General features: G+C 55.6%; 6 protein-coding genes across 6 annotated transcripts; 4 read left to right on the top strand and 2 right to left on the bottom strand.

Moving 5' to 3' along the window:
- Positions 1–301: 301 nt before the first annotated feature.
- Positions 302–3,327, top strand: N656DRAFT_794779 (glycoside hydrolase family 3 protein; the record flags this gene model as incomplete). Its single annotated transcript, XM_064817332.1, has 7 exons — positions 302–505; positions 559–684; positions 743–1,001; positions 1,061–1,280; positions 1,348–2,650; positions 2,710–3,200; positions 3,279–3,327. 7 exons carry the CDS (start codon positions 302–304, stop codon positions 3,325–3,327), a joined length of 2,652 nt encoding a protein of 883 aa, XP_064674042.1.
- Positions 3,328–4,263: 936 nt separating this feature from the next.
- On the top strand, positions 4,264–6,573 carry N656DRAFT_701068 (uncharacterized protein; the record flags this gene model as incomplete). The annotated part of the gene is made up of 2 exons (XM_064810915.1): positions 4,264–4,596; positions 4,672–6,573. 2 exons carry the CDS (start codon positions 4,264–4,266, stop codon positions 6,571–6,573), a joined length of 2,235 nt encoding a protein of 744 aa, XP_064674041.1.
- Positions 6,574–7,663: 1,090 nt separating this feature from the next.
- N656DRAFT_786829 (uracil-DNA glycosylase) lies at positions 7,664–8,915 on the top strand (the record flags this gene model as incomplete). The annotated part of the gene is made up of 2 exons (XM_064816558.1): positions 7,664–8,046; positions 8,117–8,915. 2 exons carry the CDS (start codon positions 7,664–7,666, stop codon positions 8,913–8,915), a joined length of 1,182 nt encoding a protein of 393 aa, XP_064674040.1.
- A 2,823-nt stretch (positions 8,916–11,738) lies between these two features.
- N656DRAFT_701996 (uncharacterized protein) lies at positions 11,739–15,301 on the top strand (the record flags this gene model as incomplete). The annotated part of the gene is made up of 6 exons (XM_064810985.1): positions 11,739–11,919; positions 12,024–12,178; positions 12,241–12,334; positions 12,394–12,626; positions 12,673–15,136; positions 15,189–15,301. 6 exons carry the CDS (start codon positions 11,739–11,741, stop codon positions 15,299–15,301), a joined length of 3,240 nt encoding a protein of 1,079 aa, XP_064674039.1.
- A 1,149-nt stretch (positions 15,302–16,450) lies between these two features.
- N656DRAFT_826308 (mitochondrial carrier) lies at positions 16,451–17,984 on the bottom strand (the record flags this gene model as incomplete). Its single annotated transcript, XM_064818478.1, has 2 exons — positions 16,451–17,745; positions 17,807–17,984. 2 exons carry the CDS (start codon positions 17,982–17,984, stop codon positions 16,451–16,453), a joined length of 1,473 nt encoding a protein of 490 aa, XP_064674038.1.
- Positions 17,985–19,377: 1,393 nt separating this feature from the next.
- Positions 19,378–23,001, bottom strand: N656DRAFT_794774 (uncharacterized protein; the record flags this gene model as incomplete). The annotated part of the gene is made up of 3 exons (XM_064817331.1): positions 19,378–21,051; positions 21,110–22,759; positions 22,867–23,001. 3 exons carry the CDS (start codon positions 22,999–23,001, stop codon positions 19,378–19,380), a joined length of 3,459 nt encoding a protein of 1,152 aa, XP_064674037.1.
- Between the last annotated feature and the right edge of the window lie 2,417 nt (positions 23,002–25,418).

Below are 25,418 nucleotides of genomic sequence, written 5' to 3'. Positions count from 1 at the left end.
ACGGTTTGCTTGGCTCTCTCTATCCCCATGTCCAACACCCTGCTTCTTCCTTCGAAGGGCGTTTTCATATCGGGCGGTTAATACTCGGAAAATAGACCCAGTTGTATATCCATCTGATCTTCCCTCGATTGATAACGCATCCAATCTCTTGTTCTCTAGTTGTGTGCTGTTCACCCTTGACCGCTGTGCTTCAAGCTTCCTGTCGTTGTGTTCAAGAGCCAATCTTTGCGTCGTGCCAACAAGTATATGTGACAGACTATAGCGAGAGAAAGAGGTACTAGTACACGACGTAGGGTATAAAATGGCGGCAATAGCGGAAATCAGCGGTATCGACACCGGGCGTGATAGCGACCTGAGTGTGTCACCATTCGGCAGCATCAGTACAAACACAACCCCGGATACCGAGTTCTCGCCTCCAGACAGCCCATTCCAGCAAACCAGGCCTCCAAGAGACGAGAGGCATCTGGCTAGGAAGAAGCTGGCTACCCTGACCCTGGAGGAAAAGGTCTGTCGACCCTAGTCCCTTTTTCGAAATCTCAGGGCACTGACAGGCAGAAGGTCTCACTACTGACGGCCGCAGACTTTTGGAGGACCAAGGCGATCCCATCCAAGAACATCCCGGCTATCAAGACAAGTGACGGGCCGAATGGTGCCCGTGGTGGGATTTTCGTCGGAGGTACCAAAGTGTGTTTTCGTGAAAGGGACCAAGTGAGGCGCCCGTGATGCTAACCGCCATGAACAGGCTGCTTTTTTCCCTTGCGGTATCTCGCTGGCGGCAACATGGAACAAGAATATGCTATATCAAGTTGGTCTGCATCTTGCTGAGGAAGCCAAGGCGCGGTCGGCCAGCGTCCTCCTTGCGCCAACCGTTTGTATGCACAGACACCCGCTTGGGGGGAGGAACTTTGAGTCGTTTTCTGAAGACCCTCTCCTGACTGGCAAACTGGCGGCCCAGTACATCAGCGGCCTGCAGGAGAGAGGTGTAGCCGCAACAGTTAAACGTTGGTTTCTCCTTGTTCCCTCTTCTTCTTTGTGCGCAAGAAAGATTGACGATGAAAAGACTTTGTTGGCAACGAGCAGGAGACGGAGAGACAAACTGTCGACTCGAGAATTGCCGAGAGGCCGCTTCGAGAAATTTACCTGCGCCCTTTCGAGATCGCGGTCCGTGAGGCTAGGCCTTGGGCGCTCATGACTTCGTATAATCTGGTGAACGGCGTTCATTCTGACATGAACGAACACATCCTCAAGGACATTCTCCGTGGGGACTGGGAGTATGATGGGTAAGTGACAAACTCGCCTAGCCGTACAAAAGTTCTGAGGGGATACCGACTGAACCTTTCAACATAGAACCGTCATCTCGGACTGGGGCGGTCTCAACTCGACTGTCGAGTCGCTTAAGGCTGGCTGCGACATCGAGTTCCCCTTTTCTACCAAATGGCGCTTTGAAAAGCTTTTCGACGCACTTAAAGACGGGAAACTCGCCGAAGCCGATATCGACCGGGCCGCTGAGAACGTTCTTACACTTGTAGAGCGCACCAAAGGCAGCGACCTGACTCCCGAGGCCGAAGAGGTAGAGGATGATCGTCAAGAGACACGGGAACTCATCTACGAGGCTGCCGTCCAGGGGCTTACGCTGCTGAAGAATGAGGGGTCGATTCTGCCGATCAACCCCAAGACGGCCAAGGTGGCCGTCATTGGACCGAATGCTAACAGAGCAATTGCGGGCGGTGGCGGAAGCGCGAGCCTTAACCCTTACTACACAACCCTGCCCCTTGACAGCATCCGCAAGGTCGCCCAGCAGCCCGTCACATACTCCCTGGGATGCAGCATCAACAAGTGGCTCCCAGTTGCATCTCCCTACTGCTCCGACAAGACGGGGAAGCAAGGGGTTACAATTGAGTGGTTCAAGGGTGACAAGTTCCAGGGCCCGCCCGTCGTCATCCAGCGGCGGACCAACACGGATCTCTTCCTGTGGGACTCGGCGCCCCTTTCCGACGTGGGACCCGAGTGGTCGGCAATCGTGACGACGTACCTGACGCCCAAAACTAGCGGGAAGCACACCATATCGTTCATGTCAGTGGGGCCGGGCAAGCTGTACGTTAATGGGAAGCTTGCTCTGGATCTCTGGGACTGGTCAGAAGAAGGCGAGGCCATGTTTGACGGCTCGGTGGACTACCTTGTCGAGGTCGACATGGACGCGAACCGGGCGGTGGAGCTCCGCGTCGAGATGACGAACGAATTGCGCCCCGTGGCCAAGCAAAAGCAGTTCAACATGACGCACAAGTACGGCGGGTGCCGGATCGGCTTCAAGGAGGAGGACAAAGTCGACTATCTACAAGAAGCGGTCGATGCGGCGAAGGCTGCTGACGTGGCTGTGGTGATTGTCGGTTTGGACGCCGAGTGGGAGTCGGAAGGATATGATCGCCAGACCATGGACCTGCCCTTCGACGGCAGCCAAGACCGCCTGATTGAAGCTGTCGTCCAGGCCAACCCGCGCACCGTGGTCGTCAACCAGTCCGGCTCGCCCGTCACAATGCCCTGGGTCGACCGGGTGCCCGCCATCATTCAGGCGTGGTACCAGGGCCAGGAAGCGGGCAATGCGCTTGCCGACGTTCTCTTTGGTCTCAGGAACCCCAGCGGAAAGCTACCGGTAGCGCCCCCCCCTCTCCCTCTTTCCCCTATCTTGATAACTAACCAATAGTTCGTTAGTGCACCTTCCCCCGCCGACTAGAGGACACACCGGCGTACCACAACTGGCCCGGCGAGAACCTGCAGGTGGTGTACGGAGAGGGCCTGTACATTGGGTATCGGCACTACGACCGGGTCAAGGTGGCGCCGCTGTTTCCCTTTGGACACGGCCTGTCGTACACAACGTTTGAGTACGGCCGCCCGTCGCTCAGCGCCAAGGTCCTGAGCCCCAACGGCAGCATCGAACTTACGGTGGGTATAAGCAACCTCGGCCCCGTGGCCGGCGCCGAGACGGTCCAATTGTACGTTCGCGACCCAAAGAGCCGGCTGCCCCGCCCGGAGAAGGAGCTCGTGGCGTTTGAAAAGGTTGAGCTTGATGCGGGTGAAACAAAGCACCTTAGGATCCCGATCGATAAGTATGCGGTTGGTTACTATGATACGGAGCTGGGCAGGTGGATTGCGGAGGAGGGATGGTTTGAGGTGTCGGTTGCTGCCTCGGCGGCGGATGTCAAGTGAGTTTCGTGTTTTATGTTGGATTGTTTGATCTGGTGGTGAGTTGCTCGAGTACTGACGTGACGATGTCTCTCTAGGTATTCGGTTGCATTTGAGGTTAAGGAGTCGTTTACATGGGTCTTTTGATCTGGCGGATGATTAGTCTGGCCTCTGGAGCATGTTCTGGTTCCCTTTGGGTCTCAAGCTTACATTCTCCCTTGTACATATTGTACATACTCCGTACAATCATGGCTTTCGCTGCATGGCTGCTTTCTTTCCGTTTCTTCTGCCATTGATCTCGCATCTTCCCAACCCATAAATTTGGCCACAACGCTTATAGTCGAATTATCGCATGGGTAAGCGATACCTCTGTACCCGTCTTCGCACTGCAGCATACGAACAGCTGTAATATGTCAGGTCATCAAGAGAAGCCTTCAACCCTGAGCATCTAAGACGGTTTGGCCGCACTGTGCCATGCTTTCAAGTTGTTTACCGCATATCTTGGGAACCGACCTGCCCAATTGTTGGGAGACGGCTAGTGTTCCGGCGTAGACATCGGGTAGGTAGGTCCAAAGGAAAGACAACCTCCCGAGATATTCCAAGTTGATTAGGTACCTGCCTTAAAGGGCACGTTACGAGACCCAACGTTTTGGCTAACAGGGGTGCTGATGGGTGATCTTGGCCCCTGCAGCTCTGCCCCTGCCCCGCAAACGCCAACTGCAGGGCTGCCTAGCCAAGGGGCCTCTTTTTTCAGGGTAACGTCAACTTACGGACAGGTTGAATACTCCGTATGCAATCAACCGCCTGGAATTGGAAGGAACCTTAAGACCGTCGCCATCATTTTTCGCAGTTATCACAACCTTGGCCACCATGTTCTGACCGGCCCCTTTACGAGATTGAAGCTTAAACGAGATACAACCAGGATCCCGTCGTGTCCACTCTGACGTGTGCTGATCATCGACCTTGGACGATTCCTGATCTGGACATACACTAACGAACGCAGCCCTTCCGTCTCTTCTATCCTTCCCATAGCCCATTGCTGTGCGGCCGGGCCGTGGGGAATGGCGAGGCCGGCTCGCCATCATGACGCGGCCTCATAGCAACCATTGGAAAGGGCAAGGGCCGTCGTATCGTGACTATTCCAGCAACTCAACCTCGGCCCTGGAGGACTTCGGCGCATTCGTCGCCGTGGCCTTCAACTCGCTGCTCCGCTTCTGGAGGGAGCGCGGTCGTCATATGGTGTATGCAGCCGCTCTGTCTCTGGCTCATCGACTGCGGCGGAACCTTACCTACGACCGCCTCCTGAGCTTCCCGCACTTGCTCGTCGCCATATGGGTCGTGGTGCTATTATGGGGTGAAAGATGGGTATTTCACTCCAAGGTTGAGAGCTGTCAGTGGGAGAATTGGGAGAACTGGGTAAGCTGGGCATACAAGAACGCAAAGTAACTGTGTGGCCGGAGAACAATGCTGACCACCTGCTGCTTGCTACAGCCTGCCGGAGCAGACCCTCATCGCGTTGTTCTCGTGGCTGACCCTCAGCTCATCGACCCTCACTCATACCCCGGTCGCCCGTGGCCGATCAATCAGCTGACCATGCTAATCACGGACAACTACCTTCGGCGGTCTTACAACCAGCTGCAGTGGCAGTTGAATCCCGACAGCATCTTCTTCTTGGGCGACCTGTTTGACGGCGGCAGGGAGTGGGTCACGGCCCATGGCAAGTTCGAAGACCCGGAATGGGGGCCCCATCCCAAAAACGAACAGAAATACCTGAAGAAGTGGCATAAAACATACCGCGAGGCATATTGGCTGAAGGAGTATGCTAGATTTGGCGATATCTTTCTCAACCCTTGGGTAAAAGCAGGGGCCGCACTTGGTGTCACGCAAAAGAGGAGAAAGCTCGTTGCCAGCTTGCCCGGGAACCATGACCTAGGATTTGGCGCTGAAATCAAGGTGCCGGTGAGGAATCGATTTGAAACCTACTTCGGCGAGGGCAACCGGGTCGATGTCATCGGAAATCATACATTTGTGTCCGTCGACACTGTCTCTATGAGCGCAGCTTCCTCGGACGAGGCTAGGCGGCATGACCTGAAGGAGATTTACGGGCCCGTTGAGCATTTCCTCGTCAATGTCAGGGAAGCGAAGCAGAAGGCGGTTGAAAGGGAGCTGCGGTTTCTCCGGGGCGAGTCGCAGGACCTGGCCCAGTTCAAGCACAAAATCCAACAGCTGACTACTAAAGTCAGAGTCAAAGCCAAATCTGACGACAAACCGACCTCTGGCAACAACGGGCCAGAATTGCCAACTATCCTGTTGACCCACGTCCCACTGCACCGGCCGCCTGGAACTCCCTGCGGCCCGCTTCGTGAACGATGGCCGCCTACCAAACCCGCCAAGGGACAGACGCAACCCGTGTTCCCAGATCACCGCAATGCAATCTCCGTCTCGCGAGGCTATCAATACCAAAATGTCCTCGGCGAAAAGGACTCTGAAAACTTGATCAAGAAAGTCGGCAATGTTGTCCACGCTTTCTCAGGCGACGATCACGACTACTGCGAGGTCACGCACTCACCGGAACAGGCGAACGTCCGCGAGATCACGGTCAAGAGCATCAGCATGGCCATGGGCGTGTCTGAGCCCGGCTTTTTGCTCGTCAGCCTGTATAACCCGATTGACGACAAAGGGAACCCCCTGTACCCGGACTCGGGCAAGCCAACGCTGCAAACGCACCTGTGCCTGCTTCCGCGCCAGGTTTCCACCTACATCCGCTACGTCAGCTTCGCGATCTTTTGCATTGCCCTCCTCGTCATCCGCGCCTTCCTCGTCCCGCTGCTCAAGCTGAAACCCTTCGCACTCGCTCCCGCCGAGCCCGGGTTCCCTGCTACAGGGCGGGGAATTTTACCCGTCTTCAAAGCCAAGATTGAGGATTACGATGAGTATGCCCTGCCGGGGACGCCCACCACGGCGTCATCCCATTCTTGGTACGGCCACGCCAACGGCCACGGCACGCGTGATCGCAGCGGGAGTGTGAATGCGTCGAAGGAGGGCATGGGAGTACGTGGGCATGAGCATCATGCGGACAGAAAAAGCCATAGTAATACCCATGGCTACGCCAATGGCGGGCGCGTGCACCGTGAGAAAGGGCCGGGAAAGAAATGGGCCTCCTGGGGAACAGGTCCCGGCAAGGCCAGGGCTGCCCCGAGGATTGAGATCCCGGGTGAGGACGAGGAGGAATATAGTTACTATAATGCTGGCAAGTGGAAGGTCAAGGGGAGACAAGGTCCGCAGCTCCCCAGGTCGGCTGTCACGGTTGTGGTTACCGAGCTGTGGACCACCGTCTGGAGGGTTACGTGGATGGTGGTGTTGGTGTTTGGCTGGCTGACATGGAAGGGTTGATGGCTGAGCTTTCTGCCAAATGTATAAAAGGGTCTGTATGATATGCGGCGTGGTGTTTCTATGGGGTGTTGGGGAACATATACATAAGGTCTGTCTGTCTGCACGCGCGGGTTAATACTGGGCATCCTTAAATTGGATTTCATTCTTTTGGCTAGCAACCAGACATGGTTTGCGGACCATAGTCAGGAGGGCGCAGATATGGATGGACACCGTGGACACGCGTAGGATAAGATAGACCACGCGGGTAGCGCTCCCGCCGCCCCCGCGTTAAGTGGTTGCAGGACGTTAGACCAATGGGGTCGCGTGGGGCTGAGATGGGGCGCGCATTGGCGGCCGGGGGTCGGCCAATCGTTAGCGCTGACACCAAGGACACATTCAAGCTGACCCCCGGGCGGCATTCTTGTTCTGTGAGATCATCGAACAACAGGTGTAGGTAAACCAGATCCAATTGAGCCATTGAGTGCTCTCCCGCCGAGTCGGAGTCTTGTCAATGACTCTGTTAGAGATATCGGTGTCGCAGCTGCCTGCTTATCCTCGTTTTACGTCACCTGGGGTTGGTTTCTGCATGGTTGCGGCCTGCCTGCATCCCCCTGCAGTTCGTGTTAAATGGTGACGCCAAAAACCGCGTCTCCTTGCGCCGCAGAAACGCGCTTTTTGAAGGAACCTAACTAAGAAAAAAAAAAAAAAGGTCGGCTGGATAGCCAACTTCTGCCCTGTTTGGTTGCGAGGTTTGGGTCTCGTTTGACCAGGATTCCGGTGCTCATCTCCGCTATCTCCCAACGCCCAAACTCAATCGAATCTGGGGTATTTGTACACCTACTTTCTTCCACTCTTCGTGAACTTGACGATACCTGCAGTTTTTGGTGGAAATATTGAACATTCCACAACTTCCCCGGTGATTTCAGCCTACCACGGTCTGTAGGCTCGTTTCCCTCTCAAGATTCAGGGTATTAGGCTCCCAATCCCCGCATCACCACTGTTCTCCCTCCCATCTCCCTCCTGTCGTCTCAGAAGCCGTGTGATTCCATCTGTTCTGTCACCACCAACTCAGAGCCGTCACCGCCTCAGGCTACAGCTTCCTGCGCCCAGCATGTCGACTCTCAAGCGCAAGGCGGCTGCCGAGGCGGGCTCAGACCCGAAGAAGGCCAAACAAGGCAATATCATGTCGTTCTTTGGCGCACCCAAGCCGGCGGCATCTTCGACGACACCTGCCAGTGGAAGTGGAAGCAACAATGCCGCAGCGACGCACGAGCCTTCAGCTCCCAAGTTTGACAAGGTGAAATGGGTCAATTCCCTAACGCCCGAGCAAAGGCAGCTGCTCCAACTTGAGATTACCACGCTGCACGATAGCTGGCTGGCCCTCCTTAAGGACGAGCTCGTCACCAAGGAGTTTCTCGAGCTCAAGCGGTTCCTGGACCGAGAGACGGCCGCAGGCAGGAAGTGGTTCCCGCCTAAGCAAGACGTGTATAGCTGGTAAGCTACCTACATTCCTCAAGCTCGACAAGTTTCGTAGCAACTGACAATCTACCCACCCCGACGTCAGGTCCCGCCACACGCCTTTCAACACCGTCAAAGTCGTCATCCTAGGCCAGGACCCCTACCACAACCACAACCAAGCGCACGGGCTGGCTTTCTCAGTGCGGCCGCCGACGCCCGCACCGCCGTCGCTTAAAAACATGTACATCTGCCTCAAGAACGACTACCCTGCCTTCAACCCCCCAGCAAACAAAGGCGGGCTGCTGACGCCCTGGGCGGACCGCGGGGTGCTCATGCTCAACACGTGCCTGACGGTGCGCGCGCACGAGGCCAACAGTCACTCGAACCGCGGCTGGGAGCGCTTCACGCAAAAGATCATTGACCTCGTCGCCACCAAGCGCACCAGGGGTGTCGTCTTCATGGCCTGGGGCACCCCCGCCGGCAAGCGCGTCCAAAAGGTCGACACAAAGAGACACCTCGTCCTCAAGAGCGTCCACCCTTCCCCGCTGAGCGCTGCTAGGGGGTTTTTCAGCTGTGGGCACTTCCGGCTGGCTAACGAGTGGCTTGCCGAGCGGTACGGGCCGCAAGGGAGGGTGGATTGGGCGCTTGTGGAGGGCGAGAGTGTTTTTAGTGAGGGGGGTGCTGGAGGAGAGGAAGGCGCTGGTGAGGGGAAAGAGACGGCAAAGGTTGAGGGCGAGGTGGCGGAGGGCAGTCTGACGAAGAAGGTTGAAGCGGTGGTGAGGGAGTCGGTTGTTGGGGCGAACCTCGGAGCCAAGGAGAAGGCGCCGGTTGCGGTGGAGAAGAAGGGGACTGTCAAAGCGGCCGATGAAAGCGACGAGAACGTCGTGCCTGAGGTCGAGGCTTGATCAAATGGGTTTTTCTCTTTTGTCTCCGGTTTGCTGTTTGCTGTGGTTACTTATCTGGGAAGGGGCAAGTGGATTTGGCACCGAATTAGGGTCTCCTTTCTAACGCTCTGCCAGGTGCTGAGGCGGTTCTCCTGTAGTCCCTCCTCAGGGATATACGTGACTTGAATCAGTTACGGGTCGACTGTTGTTCGGGAAAGGGTCATGATGGTACGGAATGATAGGAATCACGACAGAAGGCCAGTGCGGCTCAACTAAGGAAAAAACTTTCTGATTCTGACATATGTGAGGTAACCTCGGATCTGGACGTAGAGTATCTAAACGCACAGCTATGTAAGGCCTGGTGTACGTGAATCCCTTGCCCTGCGAGAACTGGCCAAGATTGGAGCATCTCGGAATCCAACGTGATAAGTGTACGTATGTACATCCAGACTATCCTCCTACCTTGGATTTACCCCGTCAACCTGCGCAACATGAGTGATTGCTTTGCTGTCACCTGCATTGAGAAGCATGTGTGCTTGGACCACTCACATTAATACGTGATATACCGGTGGTCAGGCTGCTTTGACACGGGGAGGAATGAATAAAAGATCTATCGTCACTCTCGAATAGGCACATGCTGCTCAAACCAAACTACCCGAGAAGATATCAAGAGGGAAGAACACAAAATGAAGTAATGAAAAAGAAGGTATACAGGTATAGAAGAAAAAGAAAAGATAGCGTTAGGTAGAAGTAAAAAGAAACAAGTCAATCAGGGGTTCCAAGAACGGCAAGTGACCCGCTTGATGTAGAATGTTGATTGGATAAGGAGAGGATCAGGGGTGAAGTCACATACTGTAACTTACCTCGTACTGTATCGCCCACATACAATACAATATATATTACAGATCCCTCGTTTTGTAGTCATTGTTCCGGTCACCGATATTGGATGTCTCATCATGGCGAAAGACGCATGAATTGATCGAGATTTCTTATATGTTAGCCAAAGTCTTGGTGGTGGCTACAAGTATCTTGCGTTACTGTCAGGTATTGTATGTAATTAGTGTCTGACTTGCGGCTTCCATCTGCACTGGGACCGGGGATGCAAGGTCCCGTGGCCCCATCGTCAATGCACGCATTGCAACGAGTTCCGACCAGCCGCATCTCTCGGCCAGCCGTAGGTAACGCGGGAGCAAGTGGGCATTGCAGCAGCACTCCGATGGAAGTTGAATGAACGGCAAGGCGAATTCTAGAGCTTACCTAGTTGGTGTGAATTGCGTTCGAGACGGGTTTGCTGCCCAAAAACATGGCGCTATGCAGGTAATTGTGCGGAAAAAAAGATGGTTTGCCAGTTGTTTGGAACCACACCCATCATTGATAAGGCACCATGCCAACTCACATCCATGCTCGGGAACGCGGGCTGTCCGGTTGGGTTTTGTTGGTCAATCGACAGCCACGAATGAGCTCACCGATGGCTTGCGGGCAGGCCTGTGATTTGTGATGTTCCACGTAGTAACCAAATGTTGGAGTGAGTTGGCACTGCGTTGACAGGATCAATTCGACGCGGCATTGGCTCTTCTCTCAAGGCAATGTCGAGAGCGGGGGAACTGTGAATACAGAAGATGGATGGGGCCTAAGAGCCGTGCCTGTGGGGCGACGTCGAGTGGCTTCGCGAAATTTTTGTGTGATGCAGGCTTTAGCGTTCTGGTGTGACGGCAGAATGCGCAAGTGCCGTGCCGAAGTGCTAGAGCCAGGGCGCCAGAGCCAGAGCCAGAGCCGCCAGGACTCAAGATAGACTATGAAGGTAGGAAAGGTCATAAGCAAGATATATACGGAACACGACCATGCGAGGATCGAGGCTCTAGGTATGTGTTAAGGTGCGTAAGATAGTGCTTGTAATGCTGCTAATCGGCATTATTAGTGGGAGGCTATCCGTACAGTACTGTAATGTAAGATGGCAATCATCAGTTCTTCAGATCGGGTGGAGTGCGGACGAAATGAATAAGATGGTTCAAGTATACCTAGAACCCCAGGACCCTGATGCTTTTACACGTTGAGGCCGCCCGGAAATCTGGAGACCTAGGCACTGTGATCGGCCGAAGTGAGAGATGTTACCCTCAAGAATATCATGGCCGCGTCCCAGCGAGGAGCAGCGTTGGTGCCCATGACACGACCCATTCGTTTCATTTAAAAGTTAAAGGGCATGCAGGAGCCGTGAGTGTGCTGTTCCTGAACGTGGTGTGGTCGTGGGTGCAGAGCCTAATCCTATTTAAGCCTGGGTTCCAAGACATGAGGTCGCTTTTTGCGGCTAGCTCCAGCCAAACGATACTCGAACTTGAACGTGGAGGGCACTGAAGGCGGTTCCGGCCGGGACAGGCAATTTCCTGGCTGCTCGACTTTGGACGTGATTGATTGATCGCGAGCCCCTGAAGGCTTTCTCGACACCCGCTGCTGAAGGCGGCAGCGCTTCGTTCTTCCTTTTTTCCCCCCATTCTCCCATTCTCAGTTCTTTTTTACTACGCCAATGCTTTGATACCCTTCATCGTCTTTCCAATCGTCGGGGTAGCGTTACAGTAACTGACCTTGATCAAGAGTCTCCAATAGCCTAGTTCAAACCTTACAAGGGGCCGCGTCAAAACAACGCTACGACGAAAACCAATCGTTTACCTTGGCCATACTTCAGCCCAATATTTCCTTTTCTCTCAATTTTTTTCCTTTCCATTCTCGCACATGGTTGGCGACCCAGATTTATATTCCGCCAGCACACCGACGCTGCCTCGCCGTCACCGTCGAGAGCCCCCCGATTTCATTCTTCCCCCGATTCGAAGAAAAGCGGCTTGAGCCACAATGCCGGGCCTCTTCTCCCGCCTTAAGGGCAGAGACAAGTCCAAGAAGGGCCAATCCGAACAATCTGGCGATCAGCAGCCGCAAAAGCCGCGGTGGGACGACGCGTGGACCCGTAAAACCATCGAGCCCGAAGAGGTGGTAGAGTTGATTCGCTTCTGTACCGAGGAGCTTAAGGCTCGAGGTATGACATCAAGCCTCCCTGCGCCTGCGCTTATCCTCCACCCCACCGGCTCGCTTGCGGCCCTGTAAAGTACCACAACGGTTTAGCTAACCCTATTGTTCCAGCACTCGATCACCCCTTCCTGCTGCTTCCGTTCCGCCCGACGTCCGATCCCAGCGCAGTCCGTACCTTTATACGGCACTTTTTTGACGGCAAGGATGGCGGCCAGCTGCTGCGTGGGGAGGCCTTGGCCCAGGAGCTGCGGATGACCGAGCCAATGGTACGATGTCGCCGTAATTTGCGTCATGCAAGCCGTGCTCGGGGCGCTGATTCGTGCTACAGGTTATCTCCGGAGTCATCAAATGGTGCTGGAGTAGACTCCAAGGCGGCGTCGTCAGCTGGGACTCCTACGAGCTCTTCAAGGTTGGAGAGCAGGGTATGCGCGCTCCTTGTTCTGGACGAAGACCGTGCGAGCACAACTGACGCTGCCTACAGATTCCAACATGGCCAGAGACTCGTTCAAGACTTTCATCCCGCTCAGTGTCGACAACAGTGCTAGGTCAAAGATCATCTTTGACTTCTTTGACCTGCTCGCCGCAATTGCGGCGCATAGCAAGACAAACGGGTTCGGCGGCCGCAAACTTTCACGCATGGCGGCTTGGTGGGCTTTCGAATTTGTTGACAATGGCACCGGGTTCGAAGGCGGTTACAAGACTTGGCTCAGGCAAGTTCACTGTCCTTGCCCCCTTCCGAGTCGACGAGATTTGCTGACAGATCTTGCGCAGTGCCGCCGACGCCACGAGCCATTTGTTTTTCGCCTACCTACGGTCCCTCGCCCCCGAGCCAACTCGTGGCGGCATTTCGCTGCTACCCATGTCTCTTCTGAAATTACTCCAGGAAACCGAATACCCGCCTCAGCGGCCGGCCCTTTTGCAGACATCAACCTATAGGGTTGCCATGATCGTCGACACTGTGTCACCGACTCCTTTTGCCCTCCTCCGACGGGCCAACCACTTCCAATACCGGGATGAGGATAAGGCGTTGAAGGAATGGTCCGAGTATGAGGACCCCATACAGGCTTTGACCGAAGAGTGCCGCAGAGTCCTGAGGGCAATCTCTGCCGCAAATCAGTCACAAGCTGTCTCTAGTTCAAAGCATTCCACGAGTCTTCGTGATGCATCATGGTCTAGATTCGAAGATATCGGTTTTACGGGTGTCCTGGAAGAGGACGAGATGGAAGATGAATCAGTGCTTGCTATACGACGACGGCAGCAGGGGCTGAGAAGCACACCAGCTTCAGGCAATGGGGACCTAGGTCGGCCGACCACGCCGTCATGGGCAGATTTCCTGTCATCGGGGTTTGTGGACGAGCGCGGCACGTCGAACCTCTTACTGCCGCCAGACAAAGTGCTCCCTCCGATTGAGACGACTGTGAGACAGCGAAGCTCCCAATCCCACAAGCCGAGATTGGAGAACGAGCACCAACTGGAACCCGGCGAATTAGCAAGCATCACGCGTTTCGATCTTGACGACGCATTCTGGTGGGTGTGGATGACCAGTTTGGGACCCGAAGAGACCCCCGAGAGGAAGTCGGTCTTTGGACGTTGCGCCGTGATTGAAACGATCATTCGGACAGGCCGCTGGCTGGTCATGGAGGAACTTGTCAAGGGGGCGGCACCGGATCCTGAGGAGGGCGCGTACATAGCAGAGAAAAAAGGCTTCTTCAGCTGGACCCGTCGGGGCAAAAGCAGCATCAACAGGCGCAAGTCGACCGGCAAGCACGCTCTTGAGAAGGGGGATGGCCACTTGAAGCCAAGCGGCACTATGAGTTTGAGTAGGACGAGCATTGGCCCTGACCAGCAAGCCAAAATCCAGGCCGCCGCGTTGCAGCTCCAGATGCAAGAGCAACAAAAGCACCAGCAACAGACGCAGGAGCGGCGTGGGCGGAAAGACACTGACTGGCTGAACGAGAAGACCAACAGCGTTCTTACACTTCAACCAAGCATCCTAAGCGAAGCATCGCCGGCAGTCAAGTGGGCTAACAAGTATGACAAAGAGGCAATACGAGAGGCTTACCTCGCTGATTCTAGTGCTGGTCGTGGCTTTGGGAGCGCTACACACACTAACGGGCACACCACCACCGTGCCGCCAGAGAGCGAACGCCGCCCGGATCTGCCTCCCAAGACGCACTCGTCGGCCACGCAGTCCGGCTCGACCACTGTGCCATCGTCGTCCTCGATCCCGCGCCGTGACGAAAGACCGAGAACGCCAAACCAAACCGAGAAGGGGCTGGAGGCGCCCAAGGAGCTCCATCCAGCGGAGCGCTTGTCGGAAACGGGGCGCAACTCGCCGCTGCCGCCACCAAAAGACCTGGTGAGCATGGAGGTGGCGCGGGATCAGATGGTCTCCCCTGAGCCCGATGCGAGTCCCGACAGTAAGAAGCAGCGGAAGCTCCATAAGGATGTTCCAAAGGCTAGCGGCGGTGGTGGCTTGAAGAAGCTATTCAGTCGTAAAAACAGGCAGTCAAAGCTGCCTGAAAACGCCCCGGAGCAACTCAGCTCAATTGCTGCCATAGAGGAGCAGCCTCCTGCTTCTACTATTTCTGCTCCGGCTCCGGCTCCGACTCCAGCTCCAGCTCCTGCTCGCGCGCCTTCGCCTGCCCCCGCTCCTGCCCCCGCTCCACCAGCTCTCCCTCAGAAAGCCGTGCAACGAGAACAGCCCAAGCCTGCGGCGCCGAAAGAAGAGCGGGTCGCCCCGCCATCTTCTCCGGCAGTTCCGACTCGGGTTCCCGTTCCCATTTCGTCTGCATCCCCGGTTTCTCCCGTTTCTCCCGCTTCTATCCGACCACCGGTGACTGTTGCTCCAGTCAAGCCAGCACCAGCACCGCCATCCCCTGAAGAACCCGCAAAGGACGAATTCTCCCGCTTTGACCAGGGTCCCCTTCTCGACCAGCCTGCTTTCGTTCCGGATGACGATGCCGATGATGTTGACGACGCAGTGCCGCCTCCTATCGCTAGGCACTCCCGCTCACCGCTCTCTTCGCCGAAGCCTAGTGAACAGGAAGCTGCGCCTCCACCGGCACCGGTGGCTCGCGCGGTAGACCCACAGGACCGATGGGCTCAAATTCGCAAGAACGCTGCAGAGCGAGCTGCCCAACGCCAGAACACCCGGCCGGTGGCGGGGATCTCAGGCCCGTCCAAGACTGCCGATGCAGATGACGACACCAGCGGAGAGGAGAGTGAGTGCTACCCGCAGCAGCTCATACTGACCCAAGTTAACATGTTTCATAGCTATCGAATCCCGTGTTGCCCGCATCAAGGCTAGAGTTGCAGAATTGACTGGGGGCGTGGAGGGCATGGGAGCATCAGGTGCCCGCTCGCCGCCAGCCCCTATCCGTCGGTGATCCCTGCTGGGCTGGTGATTGCCTGTGGATCCGAAATCAAACCGAGATTGACTCAACAACAACGGAAAAGACAACCGAAGACTTTCACGCCCCGGTTCCAATCGACCTTGTTTTCTTTGCTTCTCACAAGGGGCGCACCCGGCGCCTCCCGATTTATCTCGATGGCTTCCAGACTCGCAGTCGGCACTCGTAATATACCAACCACTCCTCGATTTCTTGATTTCTTACCTTTCGTCCTACCGACGCGTTTCGCAGGATTGTCATGTTGAATACTTTGCCTGCTACATTCGTCGCGTTGCCATATTTTGCTTCGCTTTTAGCTCCCGCCTGATGATACCACTAGAAAAGATTGCGGATCAGCCGGATATTGCAATGAAGACCTCTTTTTCTTGGCTATTATTTACTGCTTCTCGATGCGATATATGATGTGGTCCTTCTGTCTTGGTGTCTCCTATTGTCGACATGACGCTCAATAAGCAGCACTCCTTCGGCCGACACAACGCCCGCACCACATTCTCCAGTTGTTAAGATCCAGGGAAGACCGTGCTTTCCTGCTTGGGCATTAGACCCCTCTGCAACCGCGCCCTGAGATGGCACCAGGCGCCCGTAATATGTATACCGTCAAAACTGGAGCGGACGCCACTGCGCCATCAACAGTGAGTCAATCGAGAACCAGGAGCAGACGTTGCGGACATGGGAAGAGCACTGGCCGAGGTAGAGACAATGGCTAGTTTGCAACATCCCGTGAACTCTTACATTTCAGGTGAATTGTTCACGGCAGAGCATAGAAAACGCTCTTGAATTGTACAACTCCCACCTCATCATCCCAAAACCATCCTACACTGCACAAGCATCATTCTATCTTTACTATTTTGTGAGCCGGGAGAATTTTCCTCTGCAACGCTCACCATATGTATGTGTAGATGGATGTTACATGTATGTAAGCGACTCTCAGCTGGCCAGGAGGGAGGAAATAGTGTTTTACAATGCCCGCCTTTCCGAACCGCTCTGGAGAAAGAGGGAAGCAAATCAAAACGCCAAACATGCTGTTTCTAGGTAGAGATTACCCGGCCAGAACACGAGATGCAGTGGATACAGATGAAGATTAGAATTTTACAGGCGTAAAATGGGAAGAAAAGAGCGCCTGGCTCAGGGCTCGCGCCCATGCCCATGCTCACGCTGATGCTGCATCTCCCTGAGCAGCGCCCGCTCGTTGACGCCGCGGAACACGCGCTTGCCCACCTCGTAGCTGCTGATCATGATGGCGCACGCGGGGGCAACCCTCAGGGTGCGGGGAATCCAGCCCCTGAACAGGCCGGGGATGCCCTCGGTGCGAAAGATGTGCCACAGCAGGCGGGCCATGTTCTGCTCCTCGGCGGCCACGGAAGCCGCCGCCTTTCCCGCTCCCCGCGCCGCCGCTGCCGTTGTTGTCGAAGCCGCCGGCGGAGCCGTCTTGGTGCTGGTATCCCGAAACACCTGCGTCCTCGTTTTGCCAACGTCAAAGGGCATCGTCACGATACTCGCGAACCCGCCGGACGCGGCGCCGGCGATGAAGCTGTCGGTAAAGGTTTCGGCGTGCTTCTCCCTGCTCTGGGAGCGGCGGCGCGCACGCACCCTGTCGTCTCCGGAGCGGTCCAACAACTCCAAACCCCTGCCGCGAGCCCGTTCGCGCGCGTCCGTCAGCCGGCCCCGGATCGTCTCGTACCCCCACCAGTACATGCCGCTGAAGGGCACGTCGCGCCAGAGGGTGAGGGTGAGCCCCCGCCAAAGCGAGCGGTAGCCGTGCGCGCCCACCATGTCCTGCACGCTGCGGAACGTCTCGGCCAGGTGGCCCCCCGGCCCCGTGGCGTGGCCCTGCGCGGCCTGCAGGCGCGTGCGGAACAGCTCGATGGGGGATACCGCCGTGGCCGCCAGCACGCGCGCCACCGAGCCGGCGATCAGGGGCGCATACTCGTCGCGCACGGCGCGCTGCCTGACGATGGGCGAGTTGTGGTGGTACCGCAGCCAGTCGTATCCCGTGAAATAGATTATGTTGGCGGGTATGGCCATTATCAGCGTCGGGGACAGCCCGCGCCAGAGAGTCAGCAGGCCTTCGTTGCGCGCGATTTTGCGCAGGCCGTCAAAAGTTGAGTTGAAGGTCCGCTGCTGGGTCTGTTCGACGGCGCAGGCAATCGGGGAGGGGTTGAGGGAGTTGTTGGTGAGCGTTGTTGCAGGGGCGGAGGTGTTGTTGAGGGAGATGCGCGGGCCCACGATGCAAACGTCCGAGGTGTTGTTCATGAAGAAGACTTCGCGGCAGCAGGCTGTTACGCCTAGTTCAGAGGGACGGAACGCATTCGGGGTGGACAAGGCGACTTTGGAGAGCTCGGCGGGATTGATGGCAGGCTGCTGTGCCGAGAGAATGCCCTGAGACTGCCATCGGACGCGGACAACATCGAGAGGGGTAGCTATAGGATGCGGGAAGTTAGATATTTGCTATCCATGGATAGGAGCGGAGAGACGCCATACCGAGAAGACCAGTCAACAAGCTCCCCGATGTCGCCGAGAGCATCTTCTGGACGGCCGTGATATCAGCCGGGTCGCTGGGGAGGTCGTCGGGAGCGCTCGGCGGGACATGGCGGTCTATTCTGTCATGGTTCTGGCCAGCGCCGGATGTGTTCTGCGCGGTCGCGGTGAATGGAGCCATCTGGTAGTTGAGATCAAGAAGGTGCCTTCATGACCGACAGCAGAAATTTCTGTCTTTAAGTCTTGCGAGGAGGAAATATGACCGTTTTCGGGAAGTCGTCGAATGACGCCGCCAGTCCATACACCACACAAGGTGTGGAGCTGGAAGCGTTTTTGAACCGTCGGTGCACGATAGAACCCACAGTCAAGAAAGGGTAGAATTCTAGTGGCAGAGATTGGCGTTGTGGCCGGCTTATGTGTGAGTCGCCGTGCTGTGTAATCGCACGTCTGGAAGAGATCCGAGCCGGAGGATCGGATTTTACGCCCCAATTGACAATGCGGGCAAAGTTCAAAATCCCGGCGTCATCGAAAAGAAGCTTCTCGACCCCGGTCCGATGACCCACAAAAGAAAGTGGAGAGCGAAGAGGTGGGCCAAAAAGCAAAGAGTGGCATGATGACATCTGAGGATATCTTATCAATCCATCCTATCTTATCATCACATGAGCGTCCCTGGCAGGGGCCCTGGATAAGGATTAAGGAATGACTTAATGCCAAGACTATGTGGTCAAAGCTCCATCGTCCCGTCTGCATCTCCAACTGCCGGTGCTTCTTCCCCAGAATCATGCAAATTCCCTGTCCATCAAATAAAGTATTGTACTGCATCGTCCTCCATGTATTCTCTCCCGCACGGCGACGTAAGCTTCATCAATACTCACACGACAAGGGCTTAAGAACGTGCGGCAGGCGGACTTCCGGCAGTGCATGTTGATTATCAGGAGCCGAATTCCGAAATGGCGGTAACAGACTGATCTCAGTCGCCTGCCCTGTTGTTATAGAGAAACTGTTGGATGTAACACTTGCACCTCACACACAAGAAGCATATAAGAGCAGAACAATTTGAAGACTGCCGTGATGTGATTATTAGGCGGCCGACATGCAAAACGCCTCTCCATATGTCCATGTATACATGTGTATTTCATCCCCTCTAGGAATGTTGAGGAGGTAAAGTGTGCACCCTTGTTGCTTGGCGACTATCACCGCATCGCATCTACTCAGCTTCCCATCCCATGAAATATATCGGTACAATCCTATGTTGAACACTACGAAACTCGAAAAAGACAGGCTTTTCTTCTCGTAATCCACACCGAATATGCTGCAACAAATGAAATGTAATGCATGACTATGCTGTGGGAGAATGTCTTCTGGGTGATAAGGTATGAAACTGAGACCGAGTTGAGCAACAGAAGCCAAGAAGAAGAACCACCAGAGTCCAGTGGCTATGCCTTGGCACTGCTTGAAGCTCTCCTTTGGCAAGAAAATGTAAAGAAAGCAGGCGTGTGTAACAAAGGAAACCCAATGTGCACCTCCACTGCTTCGCTCTGAGCCAAAACTATCCCGACCCTCTCCCTTCAGTGTCAATGGAGCTTCTCCTTCAGGTACACCACCGCCGCATAACCGGCACAGCAATTTCTGCTCATGTTGTGATGGCACCATGGGCACTTGACCATGGTTGTAATAGCACCCGAAATCCCTAGCGCCCTATCCTCCACCACCGCGTCTGGCTTGGCCATGCATTCATAAATCTTGGACGGCATGTCATGGTAGAATTTGCAGTTGCAGCACTCCACAAACATCTTGGCAATCGGGGCCATGCGCGTCTCTGCCGCCGCAGCTGGTGGCCGGACCGAGAGACCCGCCTGCAACTGCATGTGTTTTGGAATCGCTGAAAGGACAGGCGCCTTGGGTGTCGTCGCCGCCGGCTCGACCGTCGCGTTCTTTGGCTGCTTGAGTATTGACACTGGTACTATTCCGCCATGTCGACCGGCCGGCGTGGATGCTCTTGGTGAACTCGTTGCCGATGATTGCATCCGAGGCTGTGGCGAAGGGTTCGAAGCTGCACGAGACACTGGGCTGGCCAGAGGAGACGGCGATCCGGCAGACGTTGAAATCTCGGGAAACGTAGCCTGATCCTTGGCTGGCTCTGAAAATTCCGCAAGATAAGGATTGCTGGGGAGTTGGAAATCTGCAGGTGATCTTGGACCGGAAGAGAGAACGTTCGAACTCGTCGAGGAGATTGAGCCAGATGTCCAGTTGCGGTGCATATGGCCATCGGAAGTCTGTTGAACCTCGTCCCTCCGTCCGGCCCACTCTGATTCCGCCTCGATATCCGGCTTTCTTGATTCCGTCTGTCTTTGGTGATATTGTCTCTTATGCTTTTCTTCCTTTACCTCCTTCATCTTAACGTTCACCTGTTCAAGGGATACCGCACTATCGCTCAATGATCTTGAGCAACCCAAGCGCTCATCAATGTGCCTATCATCTCCATCCACACCTGGCCTCACGGTCGGTGTCTGAGCCAGTCTATCCCCTTCGCCGGCAACCCCAAGTCCTTCATAAGTATTTTCAATGTCCCCGCCTGCCTGCACAATTGGGGAAGAAGCTTCCTTCGGGCTTCCCATCGGGCCGTTAGGCTTAGCATGACCCCGTTTCTTGGATCGCGGCGGTACCATAAGGACAGTGTCAGTGTTAGAGCGACTGAGGCCGTGATTCTCAAACGGTTTGCGCGGCTGCGGGTGCTGCACCGCCGTAGGGAAGGTTTCGCAGATGGGCTGCTGGGTCGTCTTGGGGGAAGCCGGCGGGTAGTTTGGCAACCACTGATCGGCAGCGTCCAAGCTGCCAATGTTTGGCTCTGAAGTCGTTGGCGATTGAGGGTCAGCGTCAATATCAATTGGCAAGGCTGTCCTACTCCATCGGTCTTGATCATCCATCTCCACGCCCTCGCGTACTTCGGCATCAACCAGGCGAGGAGTGCTCGATTTGCTGGAATCGAGAGAAGCCCGAAGTGTGCGTTCGTCATCTTGCAGGCCGGAACGCTGAGGCAGGTCTTTTCGGGGCTCACTTGCAGCCAAAGGAATGTCTTTTGCTGATTGTGGCCGTGAAGTGTCCGGAGTTGTGGCCGGTGACGGAAGTGCCGATCCGTCTTCAAAGGCGGATGATGACGAAGAAGCCTCTGAAGCCCGGCACCCTTCCGGAGCCCTTGTCTCGGTTGTCTTGACTGGGTCGGGAACCGCGGGGGTCACCATGGGACTCTGGATTCCATTAGAAATTTATCACACCGGGCTATGAGGGTGTTGTGGGGATATTTACCGAGAATCCCTCTGGGGCTCTGTCGGTGGCCAGCTGCACCTTGCCGCCCTCTGCATGAGTTTGCGCACGGGAATGCATCAGAGCTCGCAGTTTCAAGTAAGGTGGCGCTGACACAGACTTTTTGGACACTTCTGGCTGGTCCCGAGAACTCTTGGACATGCTTAGAGCGGCCATCGCGGCACCCTTCATGTTACGAGCCTTCTTGCTGTTGTGGCTGGAAAACGGGCCGGCAACTGACGGATCTGATGAACTGGCAGAATTTTGGGACGTGGGTGGCCTGACAAGGGCGTTCTCATCCAATCCACGAGTATTGTGTGATGAAGCAGCAACCGCGGCCAAAGGATGTGAGTCGACATGTGTCTGCGTCGTCGGCCCATCCCGACTCCTGGGTAATGTAGGCATATTCCCCATCGACGGCGTAATTTCTGAGCCGGAGGCGGAATACGGGACGGCTTTGAAGGTAAAGTAATCGTTCTGGGTGCTCGAACTGGTACTTTTCACAATATCATCACTCACTGCGGGAGTCCCTCTCATGCCTACGAGCTTCATTGCGGCGAATTTTGCTTCTTGCGTCAGGGAAAGCCGTCTCGGTTCTTGATCCTGCTGAGAGCTGCTCCTTGGGGGGTAGACCTGGCCAAGATTTCCAACAAGTTGCTCATCCGCAAGCGCAGCCATTGCCCGTTCCTGGCTCTGCGCCCTTTGATAGTGAACGTACCCCTCCCGGCGAGCTCCATTTGTGAGCATTGGGGTCCTCGAGGCGGACGGCGGGCGTGCATCTCGGAAAGATCGCACTTCCGGCCTGCATGCGAAAGATGGAGGTATGGCCTGTGCTCTGAAGGTTTTCTCCGTTTCCCCATTCAGCTTCTTGCCGCTCCCAGACGGTTCCATTTTAGATCTGGGGCCGGAGAGGACTTCGGGAACAGCATGGCGATGTCGCCAGTTCTGTTGCAGGTCGTCGGCCGAGGCCGCCCTTCCAACATCCTCAGGCCTGTGAATGGCCTGGCTGGCTTCTAGAAGATGCTGGTTGGTGAGCAACGGGTCTGACATTGAGCGGTCCGCGTTTGTTATACCACTAGGCCTCGGGTCGTAACTGGCAGTTCTCGGCGGCGGCGGCGGCGGAGGCTTGCTCAGTCTGGTAGTATTCCGTTTTTTAGCCGCTTTGGCTTCCTTCTCAGTCCGCTCCTTTTCTCGTTTGCGGCGCTCGGCCTCCAACTTCTTTTCCTTCTTTCTCTGGCCGTAGCCTTCCCAACTCGGCGACTGACATATTGATGATTGCTCTGACATGGCTTCGTCCTCCTCCTCATCTTCGTCGACCTCCTGGTCCTGACCGTCCTCTGGCGCGAGGAACTTTACTTGCTTGTGCAATACCTCGCTATTCGTGGGAGTGCCAAGACCAGCATGCTTTTCACCCTGTTGCTCTTCCTCTCCGTCGCTGAAGTGGTCCCCTTTATCGTAGTCTGTGGCCGGGGGGATGGTAATGGAAAGAGAAGGTACGATAACACTCCTCTGCGCAATTCTCAGCATTAGATAATTTTGCTCCTGGGACAGATGGTCAGGACGAGGCGGCCGAGGGGGAGGCCCGTCTTTCTGTTCGGTGGAAGACCGAGAGGGCGGGGGAAGTAGTTGTTGAGTCCCACGCAATCGCTCCATCTGTCGGGATGCAGACGCAGGTTAGAGACACACGTCAGTGTAAGACAAGCGACGACAAAGACATGCAGCGACCCAGCAAGGGGGGTAGCAAGAGGGCCACCACGCACCTTGTATTTTTTCTCCAGCTCCAACATGCGCTGGAAGCTGCTAGATGTGAGGAGCTCCTCAGTCCTCTGCTGGACCTCAGCCATGGCTGACTTGGGCAGGCACCCGACGCCGTATGGAGAGAATAGGATGTCCATGGCGACGGGGGTCAGGGGTTAGATAAAGAACAGCGTCCACAACACAGAGGAGAGAGATTCGGGAGGACCGGGGAAGCAGAGGAGAGGTATTGTAGGGATCAAGTGGGCCAAAGGCGCAGCGAAGCGAGAGTATGGCATGGGCATTTGGAGAGGAGTGGTTGGACGCGAGGTAAACACTGTAAGCTGTAAGTAGATAGGGCAAGGGGGGAGCCTTGAGGAAGCTGTACCTGCGGTCTGTGGTGTGACCCCTTGCTGGCAAAGCTGGATCTGGGACAGAGCCCACTGACTATGAGCTGCCGCAAGTGAGGGAGCAATGTCTGAAATTTGGCGCGCGTAGCCGCAGCTGCTTGGGTGAATGCAAGATGTCCGGGGCCACGGATAAAATGCCTTGCCTCCGTTCGCTCTTCATCCGGTGGCGAGCGGACCTGACCTGCAGAGTCGCACTCCTGCCTGGGAATCAACACGGGTATTATTACAATGGACTGTCCCGCGGGAGGTGGGATTCTCGGGATCAGCTCCCTCGTTGGAGGGATGAGGAAAGAAATGAAGTCGGGGTATTTTTTCCCCTTTGTGCCCAACCCGTGGTTGTTTGCGTAACCTGCTTTTAGTCCCAGTCACAGCAACGGAGCACATCATCTCTCAGACCAGAAGAGACCGATGCCTACCAGGCTGTCCGAGCTAGTGGTCCTGCTGCACTGCCGTATGACTATGCAGATGCGCGAAAAAAGAAGAAATAAAATAAAATGAGATAAAAATGAGAACACGCAAGACAAGACCGGGCAAGGATGATGCACTGGCATCTTGCCGCCGCTTGTCGTGGAGGCAGCAGAGCACGACACGAGAAACAGAGACAAGGCTGGCGTGGGCATTCGGCCATTCACCGCTTCAGCTCCACGGCGGCAAAATGAATACTCGGCTTGCTGGACACGGCGTGCTGCAGCCATGTACTCAAAGCGGGCAGGTCTTGTGCTGCTATTTTGTTCGTCTGAGGTTCCACAACCCGAGATGTCGAGTGTGGTGGTGACACAGATCCAAACAGCCTCGTGTAGGTGTTCGGGCGGGCAAAATAATTAACGAAAACAGGCCGAGCACAAAACGGGGAAGGTGTGCTCGGTCGCAGTTGAAGACAGGTAACGTCGGGTGCGGTAGATACATTCGAGGTTGTCCTGTCCCTGGCGTTGAACTTCCTGACGGCTTTCATGCGCAAAACGCAAAATGCGTGCCAGACGACCTCTGCATCTTCGAAATTCCATAGGGAAAGGGCATAAACGATAGGAGGTCGGCGGTTGCACGTCAGGAGAACCAAGATGCCCGTCAAAGAGGCGTTGCCAGGCGCCCGGACCCCTGCAGCCACCCAAATGGAAGGAGAGAGCCACAACGAGGGTGTGCCCCCTGGCAAGAGCCAGGGTTTCTTGGAACACTTGGCATTTTTCCCCCCAACACCAAGACGTCCATCCTCACCAAACGTCAGCTCAACGTTGGCCTTGACGAGCAGCTCAACATCTTCCCTCCGAGCCCTGCTGCTGCAATGCCCATGGAGCTCGTTTTTACCTATTCGAAGTTCCTGGATCTTGAGATAAGCACGAATTGATTGAGCCCTCGAGGCTCCTGCCCAGCCAAATGTAGTAGGTAAGGTTCACCACAGTACCACTGCAAGGCTTATTGTACATACATGCGAGTTCCATCCTCTTCGCAGCAGATCAGGCACATTCACGCTAAGGTACTGCCATATTGTGCACATGAGCCTCCGGTCGATCTCGATTTCCAGCCCCTGGGCAACAAAAACATCGTCACCATTGCAACTCCTCCGATCTGCCGCATCGTGCGCCCGTGGTCGTATGCACCCCTGACCTCCGGAGATCGGTTCTTGGTAACTGTGCCCTCGCTCGTTCTTGGATGTTGCTTGTTTGCGCTTGACTCTACGGAACCGGCCTGGGCATCGGCTCGGCGTGCATCGTCTTGGTGTCTGGGCAAGCGCTCCATTGAGGCTCACTTGTCCAGGGCGTGCAACTCGCCAATGCCACTCTGTGATACCACGCAGGTTGTCCATGGTGGTTCGGGATTCCGCCAAAGGCCGCCGAAACCGCCACGCTCGTTGATTTTCCTGGTCGAAGAACGCAAACCATATTACCCAGCCAATTTTCCCCGTACGCATCGGACTGTTTCCCCGCCGCACCTAGCATCCCGGCCCCTTAGAATGGCGCCTCTTCCCGCTCAGAGCAATATTAAATATTCATAGATTGAGCATTACGCGTTCCTCAGTCTTCTTTCGCTTCCACCCCGCCTCTCGCCATCGTCTCAACCACCCCGTTCCTCCTCTCGCCTGTTATTTTCTTCTCCCTCCATGATCTGCCGCCCGAGCATGAGGGTCTGGATGCGAACGCCATTGGCCCTGCCGCCCTGCCCGACCCCGTGGG

The sequence above is a fragment of the Canariomyces notabilis genome (assembly GCF_033297395.1).
Source record: "Canariomyces notabilis strain CBS 508.74 unplaced genomic scaffold N656scaffold_2, whole genome shotgun sequence".
NCBI lineage: Eukaryota > Fungi > Ascomycota > Sordariomycetes > Sordariales > Chaetomiaceae > Canariomyces > Canariomyces notabilis.
The sequence above is the reverse complement of the archived record's forward strand: the minus strand, read 5'-3'. Positions and strand labels throughout refer to the sequence as shown.